Genomic DNA, 9,390 nt, shown 5'->3' on the forward strand with positions numbered 1-9,390 from the left:
TGCAAAAAAATAAGAAATCAGGAAGGGGGCCAACACTTTTTAACACCACTGTAAGTTAAATAATTTTCAAAAAATCCATTGAATTGGCCACAAAAACAACAAACAAACATATAACTTAATCTAAGCCTCTAATTTTTTATTAAACAACAGAGACCTATAACTTAAAGGGATAGTTCACCCAAAAATGAAAATTCTGTCATTAATTACTCACCCTCATGTCGTTCCAAGACCTTCGTTCCTCCTCGTAACACAAATTAAGATATTTTTGATGAATTCTGTGAGCTCTCTGACCCTCCCAAAGAAAACAAAAATAATGCCCCTCCCAGAGACAGCAAGGATCCTAACACGATCAAGGCTCAGAAACGTAGCAAGGACATCATTAAAATGGTCCATGTGACATCAGTGGTTCAACCGTAATTTTACGAAGCTACGAAAATACTTTTTGTGTGCAAAGAAAAAAATAACGACTTTATTCAACATTACGTCTTCTCGCAACATATGTACGCAGATATGTTGTTTACATTCAGATCAAAGCATAAACAACGAAGTGTTTCCCCTAGGTTTACGGCTTTGGGGGGGGGGGGGGGCTTCTGGCCTCCTTTTTAATGGTTAAATTACATTTTATTAATCAAAAAGCATGTCTAATTAATTAAAATCATGAAACTTAAACAATTTAACATCAAATTATTAAAAGTTTAACAAATATTACGTTTAGGGCCCTATGAAATGTTTTATTTGTCCAACCTTATGTTTTATTGTAACCAAATTCTGTTTTAGCATGTCTAATTTGAAAGCATAAAACAAGTTTCATTTATTCTTACAATAGCCTTATAATTTTTTGCTCAGAAATTCTGTGTTGTGTATTTACATTTTGTTTTAAGGCATAAAACATTCATTTAATCTATCTTTTAAGTAATGAAAATTAAACAAATTAAATTTTTTGGAAAATAAAGGTAATTTAATATTACAATTAAAACATTGAAGAAATATTGAATGCTTATTCCTTAAAAATAAGGTTTTAATAATTTTAGTAGTAGTAGTAGCAGCCTGTTACGTACATTCTACTCAACAACAGTAATATATTTCTGCAAATGCCCTCAAGTTAAACCGAACCTTTATTTTGACCGGTTGCCATGAATACCATTACATTTCTGTGTATGTATGATGTGATGATAGTTTTACTCAGATGAAACGGTCAAATGCTGATGAAGTGACTCTCAGAGCAGTTCTGGAGATGTTGTTCATGTATTTATGTCCTCATTAGTGAGACGGCAGAGGTAGTTTGCTTAATGAAAGAACAAGGTATAGACATGTTCTATAAGAAAGGTAACTTTAAATGACTTCTGTTGTGATCTGGCGCTATAGAGAAAATATAATTAAATAAAATTAACTTGACCTTCAGGGGGGGCGGGCCGCCGATTGAACCACTGATGTCACATGGATTATTTTATGATGTCCTTGCTACGTTTCTGGGCCTTGATCGTGTTCCTTGCTGTCTATGGAGGGTCAGAGAGCTCTTGGAATGCATAAAAAATATCTTAATTTGTGTTCCGAAGATGAACGAAGGTCTTACAGGTTTGGAATAACATAGTCTCAGCCTCAGACGTCATGCCCACGGACCTGATGCATCTGGGACACAAAAGTGGAAACACTTCAAGAGTGTCGAAGTCGTCATCGGATTGGTTGACTTCTACATGATTTCCGGGAGACGTGTGTGTCGCGTTCTTTAACGTTCTGCCTGGAAACAAAGATGCCGTGACGCCAAAACCTCTCACGAAAGAAGAAAGCCGTCGTGTTTACAAATGTGACGACGAACGCTTATCAGGATCAACTAAACGCTGGAGTTTCAAAAGTATGTGAAAATTTTAATGTTCGTGGCATAGAATCTTTAAAATACTAGAGTTTTACACACCGGTCTGTTATTGTGGCGACATTTCCACGCCCCAAAACGTGACGATGAACGAAAACGAACTGTGATTGGTTGTTTGACATGTCGGTCAAACGGTCTCACGGCCAATGGCCAATGAAAGCTGCCATGGATTCCAGCTGTCAGTGTGAAGGTCTGGCTACGCCAGACTAGGAATGACATGATGAGGGTGAGTAATTAATGACAGAATTTTCATTTTTGGGTGAACTATCCCTTTAATCTAAACCTCTAATTTTTATTTAAAAATAACTTAAATGCATTTTTTACCTATTGTTTCTTATTCTTATTATTTCATTTAAAGCCTACTGTTTGCAATTTTTTCAATATTAAAATACTTTCTCCATTCCAGTTTGGTGCTTTAAATAAATGTAAAATTAATGTAATTCATTCACAGGCAGATTATTTTTAAAAGTGTAAACACAGCAAAACGAATCATTATTTTTGCAATTCCTTGCAAAACAATGGTGGTGCAGAATGTAATCTAAGCCTCTGAAATTTAAATAAAAAAACAAGTTGTTTTTACTAGCATGTCAGCACAAATCCCTTACCAGCGAACCAGTCTCAGTGTTCATGGTGTATGAAGAATTGTAGAACTTGCTGCTGGTTTTTGGGTCTTCTGGCAGCTCTTCGTTGCTTTTGAACCACTGATACTGTGACTGAGGAAAGCCTTCGTTCTCAATACAGCGCAGTTCAGTGCTTGAACCCACCGTAACCGCCTCCGGCACACTACACCTGGGCATCACCGGCTTCACTGCAACACATCCACAACAAAACAGCAGCTTTTTTCAATGTTTCATTATGTATTTAGAAAAATAACCAGGGCGAATTTTCATTTCAGTCCAACTTTAAATAAAGTTTAAGAAAACTGCAAAGGGAAAACAGCATTCACATTACATCTAATACTGCATGGCATTAAATTCCCTCTCAGCTTTATGTCCCAAACAGTAAGATCGCCAATTATAATCAGATACATTTTTGTGCATCCAAAGGAATCACGATGATCAGCTCAACGTATTCATCCTGCCCTCAAGCCCACTGAAACATTTTTGTCCGGACAGTCCAATCAGTTCTGTTCTCATGGGGCATTTCAGTGCAACATTACTGAGAGTTATAACCATGGATTAAAACTCACAGAATGTTCCCCTGGCTGAACCTGAGAGGAACTATTCCAACAGTACCTCTTACAGCGAGACTGATTAGTATTTCATCAAAGGGCTTCTGGTCATCGATGGCCGCCACCTCACAGCGATACAGAGCTGTGTCCGATCTGCTGGCGTTCAAATGGCAACATTTCTGCATTTCCACACTAAACAACATGACAAAAGCCCCCTTTTTAATATTTGTGTTAATTTATGTTAATTATGATTCCGGTTTATGGTTGTTTTGATGGCACACTTGGTGGATAATTACTTTACAAGACAATAGCTGATTGTTGTAGCATTTCAAATAACAAACAGTCCAACTAAAAGTGCTATTTCAGACTTTACAAAGAAGTGACCTAAAAAGTGACACAAAGAAAGAGTGGGAGAGAAGGGTGTGATCTTTGGCTTGAGACATACTTTATCGCATCTCCACAGTTCTGACAGCACTTTCTAATATACAAAGATCCCGTCACAGGACAAAGTGAAAATGAAGGCTGAAGTTGAGCCCATTTTAAAGTAGTTTGGTATTCAGGACACTTTGACCTACAGCAACGGCTTTGAAAATGAATGAATGAAGCTACACCTCTTCACACATCACACAACTTGCACAGAGGCACATTGTGCTGAGAAGAAAATGAAAAGATCTGGAAGAGTCCAATAACATGTCAGCTACAATGAAATAATTCAACAATAATTCATCTTAAATAGTTGATTTTCTAGTGAAAAAGAGGTAAGCTTAAGTGTACTGAATGTGCACTTATGGTGTACTTCAAATCTTAAAAGCATATTTCTTTAGAAAACTATATTAATAATGTAATATTGCTGAAATAAAAAGTGTACACTCTTAAAAATAAAGGTGCTTCACGATGCCATAGAAGAACCTTTTTGTCTAAATGGTTCCATAAAGAACCTTTCTTTGTGGCGAAAGAAGGTTCTTCAGATTACAAAAAGGTAAGAAAGAGATGGTTCTTTAAAGAACCTTTGACTGAATGGTTCTTTGTGGAACCAAAAATGGTTCTTCTATGGCATCGCTTGAAGAACCTCTTGAAGCACCTTTATTTTTAAGAGTGTACTTAAAAAGAGTACACTTTCATGTCTGTTTCTTAACACACATAATTGAACTTTTAAAAAGTGAACTTTGTAATGTCAAATTAAAAGTTTTACTTTAAAGTACATTTTAAATTATAATGTTTTAATACTTGTGATTTTTGTTGTGATTTAAGTACACTTATTTTAATGTGTTGCTGACACTAAATATTATAATACTGTACTAAAGCACATAAAGTACTTGATATTCAATATATTTTAAATGTACTCAATTGCATCGTCATCATTACAAATGTGTAATTACAACTATATTTAATAACATACACATTTTAATTGAAATGGCATTAGATTTTAGCTTACCATAAATGCTTGGCAGTACACACTATATTTCAAAAACAATAGAAATAATTATGAAATGACACAAGTCAAAAACATTCTTAAGTTGAACTAATTACATTTAATATATATTTAATCTACAATACATTTTCATTTCATTGTAAATAACATGCAATTAACTATATTCAGTTAGTAATTTTTTTTCTCTTTTATGCTAAAACGTATGCTAAAGTGCACTTCTTTTGCACAAGGGTAATCTGATTAAAAACGACTCTCAATTAGGCTATTAATACACAGACATCACACAAGCATGAGAAGCATACAAACTGGAGCTGTGTCTCAACCCCTAGTGAACTACCTACCTAAACAGCATCTTCGAATATAGGATGTTCATATTAGAACGTTCGAACGCGCCCAAAAATGCTGTCAATGCAGGCAGCTCACTGGGTTTTGAGACACGGTCGTTGTATTACACCTCTGGGCGATAAAAACCAATGACTCTAACAGTGAGTAAGTTAACGTTCCCATCTTACTAGAAACCGCGAACTGTGTTTACGCCAAAAACGGTAGTAGAGCGTTAGCAGCAGGGGTCAGCGCGAGAATGCCATCACACGGATCCACGACCGCTTATTCAACAAGACCTACACACTCATTCACAGCAAATAAAGAAATCTTACTCACACAGCCATGAAAAGAGCGCCAAGGAAAGCGTTTGACGCCCGGTCGCCATTTTGAAGAGATGTTTTACATACAGATTTAGCTCAGCTGTCCAGACGACGGGGTGGACAAACTGGAGGATGCTGCCGCTGAAGAGTTTCCATAGCTACAAGGACATCTGAGCGGAAGAGAGAGGAGGGGCTGAGGCGGCGCTCGTGGACTTCCGGTTGATGATGCGCGTTAATGTTCGATATATGGATTAAACTTGAAAAGAAGGAACTATTTTGCATCTTTTTTTTTTCATTGTATTTACTCGAGATTATTTTGGAAGGATTTGGAATTCTATATCAACCGAAAAATGGAGTGTATGATAGAAATGTGTAAATTTGATGTACTTTTTTATACAGAAAACGAAAAATTGAATTGTAAAGAACAACATATTATACATTTGTTTATTCTGTTAGGACAATTCCATATGCATAAGAAGAAGTGGGCTCAATGCAACCCACATTTTGCACATTTTATAAATGACTTTAAATTATATGTAAATCTCTTAGAACAAACAAAAAACTAAAAAAGTATTGAAAACATGTAATGCTCTGAAAGCATTGAACTTTATGTAATTGTCTTCCTTTTTTTCTTCTGTTTTTTCTCTGGCAGCTAATGTGAATATGTAATACCTCATGTTCTTGTGGCATTGAATTAATAAAGCATAAAAAAACTTGAAAAGAAGGCATTAAAATAGTACTTAGGCGTATGTGAGATCTAAATCGAGAATTATGTCAATATGTGGTAAATAGCAGTAGGTGTAGAAGGCTATTTCTCGGATAAGAGCGATATATGTTCACTTGGGCGTATATCTATTTTTTCAATGGTTTAAAAAGGGATTTGGATTTAAAAGGGAGTGACCAAAGAACGAATGTGGGCTATTTAAATTAAAAATGATCAGTCGAATTAATGCGTCTAGCATAATTTTCACATTTCAACAACAGATGGCAGTGTTAGAGAGGATAAAGATAATATCTGGGGTCTGCTGTACACGTATCATTACTTTATACTTTCAAAAATATATATATTAAACGAAAAAAGTAATTATACAGGTAGGTTTCTTGAAGCATCTTGGAGACGTTGCCACAGTTCTTCTGGATTGAGTCTGTCTCAGTTTGTTCTGTTTCTTCATGTCATTCCAGACACACTGGATGATGATGAGATCAGATCTCTGTGTGGAGCACGGGCTGTTGTCAGAAAAAAATCTCACTGGATTATTACAATTAATGGCAAAATGAATGTTTGGAAATGTTAATTGATATTTCCTACTGACACACTACAGCAAAATATAGAAATAACTGACTTAAAACCATTTTTTAGCTGGTGAAAATACTAGTGTTCTAATCATTTTGGCCACCACTGTATCAAATATTTTTTTATGAACTTGTCGTTTTTTGTGTGTGTTTTCATATCATGTTCATCTGAACATGTCTTTTTATTAGCCTAAGACTCTTCGCCTCTTATCCAAGTGAATAAAACAGTTTCTTTAAGCAGACTCTTACTAATATGAATTACCAAAAGGTTAATATTGTTGTGATGATTACTGTAGTAGCAGATGAGAAGGGTGTGATATTTTACGCAATTAAGAATTTTGCATATAATTGTTTGAGTTGCCAATAAAGGCAGTAAAATGTAACACCATAACAGCGTCTGTCTGCATCTGACACCTCACACCTAGTTACACATTTTTCCTTTTTTGCCCTAAATGCTAATGAAACATTAAATTACGAGGAAATAATGTTTGTTTTTACTTCAAATAAAAATATAACCCTTTACAAATTGTTTTTAGAGAAAAAATAATAATAAAAAGTAGTAGAATCTACGCACTACAGTAAATATTTATTAAATATTTGGTATATCACCATCAGCCACTTTTAATTCATGCGCGCACACACACACACACAATTGCATATAACATGGAGAGGACAGTCATACAGAATTATGAGAACAGGTCAAAGGTCACACTGAGGGATTAAAAATGTCTTATGTATTTGATGTTATGTTAACAATGTCGTGTGTATTATTAGTGTATTTAAATGTACTAATGCCCTGGTCACTGCATTAGTTTTTTTTTTTTTTTAGTTTTTTTATTTATGTCATGTTATAATTTGAATGCGTTATTCATTTCTTGGGCTCAAACCACACCATGCTTAACAAGGGATCATTATGTTGTACAGTACTATTCACAGAAGCAATCTATGAGAATAAATTATTAATTGTCATTTTAATTAGGACAATGAATCTTATTAGTCTTCATTAGAGAACAACATAGGATGTTCATGCATTCACGCAAATTGCAGGCTTCATTTCATCAATTAGTATTTTATTCTTAAACAAACCTATTTTTTTGCATTTAGAAACACGGTCGTGCCACTGGAGCACAGCCGAAGAGACAGCCTGCAATCACACCCCCTCTCGCCACTGTTACACTGTGTTTGCACACACTGCGACCAAACTGTCCAGCTTTATCAGCGCCTGCTGCGTCTGAGAGTTTGAACACTAACGCTTTAGTCCTCTAGAGAACGACACCTTCAGAGCTTCATTCAATCTTGGCCTGGTATATATTTATTTATATATGATGCATGATGTCTTGAATACACATTCACATGCATGTTTGTGCGTCCAGTGAAATGCCTTCCTGGATGGAATCATCCAAAGGTGCACATGAATCTGAAGATCATTTCAACAGCTACTTGATCTGCATCATCAGAACATATGTGACAAGGAAACCATGGCAACCATCTCAGGTGCTCTGGCAAGCTGGAAATAAGGCCAAAGGAATGTGTTTCACAAGCCCGCATTAGTGTTAAATCATAAGCAGAGCGTGTGTAAGGTTGGGGCTTAGCCGTCCCCTGGCCACAGCGAGTTGGGGCAAACATGCCACTAAATTGGACAAAAATGCCCCTGCACAAACAAATTAAATCTATTACGACTGTTGCTAACGAAATGAAAATGAATAGAAAGTGTCAATTTTGGCATTAAATGAAGATCTGCTCATGTTGCACCATATTTCATTTTAGGCGTTTGTACAGCGTTGCGCATTATAACCAATCACACACGATTTTGTTGAGCTTAGGAATGTATTGGCCAATCAGAGGCGTTCAGATGAGTCATCGCTGAAACTCATCAGTTTTGAGTGCGCGCGCGTTCGCTGACTGAATTCCGGACACCGACACGCAGAGGTATGTACAATGTAAGTAAGAGATTCATTTCACATTGTAGACACTTAAACTCGCGATAGATCAAAGTTACTGATAATGTCACTTTCTGTATAATAATTTATTCGCTGTTTGAATAACCTTGGAAAGGAAACGTTTTATAATGATCAATTTCTAATGTTTTTATTAAATTGTAACCACGTTAAATACAAATTCAGTCCCATTAAACATATTTTATTAGGCTAGATACCCATGTCTGGTTCTTGCCTAAAAAGACGGGTTTATGATGTTTGTAGTTAATAGATTTGGCTGCTTTTAGCCTTACTCTGGAGTTGGTCCACCCTCCGCTTATGTGTTAAAGGGGTCATATGATGTTGCTAAAAAGAACATTATTTTGTGTATTTGGTGTAATGAAATGTGTTTATGCGGTTTAAGGTTAAAAAACACATTATTTCCCACATCCTCTATGCCCTGCCTTTCTGAAACGGTCAATTTTTACAAAGCTGAAAAGCGAGGTGTGCTCTGATTGGCCAGCTATCCAGTGCATTGTGATTGGCCGAATACCTCAATCGTGTGACGGAAATGTTATGCTTCTTACCATATTGTGATACCCTGTCCGGCCGGAGCGACGAGACAAAAACATTAAAACCCATTATAAACGAGGCATTTGTTGCATCCAGTGGGGACATAATTACGGATTATAATGACTTATACTGTCTTTTTACGCATTGCATCGCGCCGCGTAAACATAAAACCATGTCTGCATTTGTGATCGGAGAAAAGACAAACAACAAGCGCTACTCTACACTGCTCAAAACTTGCGTTTGAATCATCAGTGGCAAATTCTTTAAATATAAAAAACATACTTACAGTCTGTGAGTCAGAACAGCCGGCATTGTAGTCTACTCTCCCAGGATCAGGAAAAAGTCCTCCATAAAATGCGCTGCACACATCTGAATATTTGGGTTGAACTGTTCTGGAACAGTGTTGTAAATACAACTTAACCACTGATTTCTAGTCGTGTCCTCTTTTGGAAGCTCAAACAAAGTAGTTTCGCTTTCACAACGAAACACAC

General features: G+C 36.1%; 1 protein-coding gene across 1 annotated transcript in view; it reads right to left on the bottom strand.

The window, feature by feature from the left end:
- The window catches only part of LOC107582619 (junctional adhesion molecule C-like), a 6,901-nt gene extending 3,675 nt beyond the window's left edge, over window positions 1–3,226 (bottom strand). The window contains exons 1-2 of the mRNA XM_016268535.1: window positions 3,106–3,226; window positions 2,476–2,678 (exon numbers count right to left, since the gene is read on the bottom strand). Of these exons, the coding sequence (XP_016124021.1) occupies window positions 2,476–2,678; window positions 3,106–3,226 (324 nt within the window). The remainder of the gene's footprint in view (window positions 1–2,475; window positions 2,679–3,105) is intronic.
- Between the last annotated feature and the right edge of the window lie 6,164 nt (window positions 3,227–9,390).

Source organism: Sinocyclocheilus grahami, unplaced genomic scaffold (assembly GCF_001515645.1).
Source record: "Sinocyclocheilus grahami isolate Dianchi unplaced genomic scaffold, SAMN03320097.WGS_v1.1 scaffold46.1, whole genome shotgun sequence".
In the NCBI taxonomy this organism is placed as follows: Eukaryota; Metazoa; Chordata; class Actinopteri; order Cypriniformes; family Cyprinidae; genus Sinocyclocheilus; species Sinocyclocheilus grahami.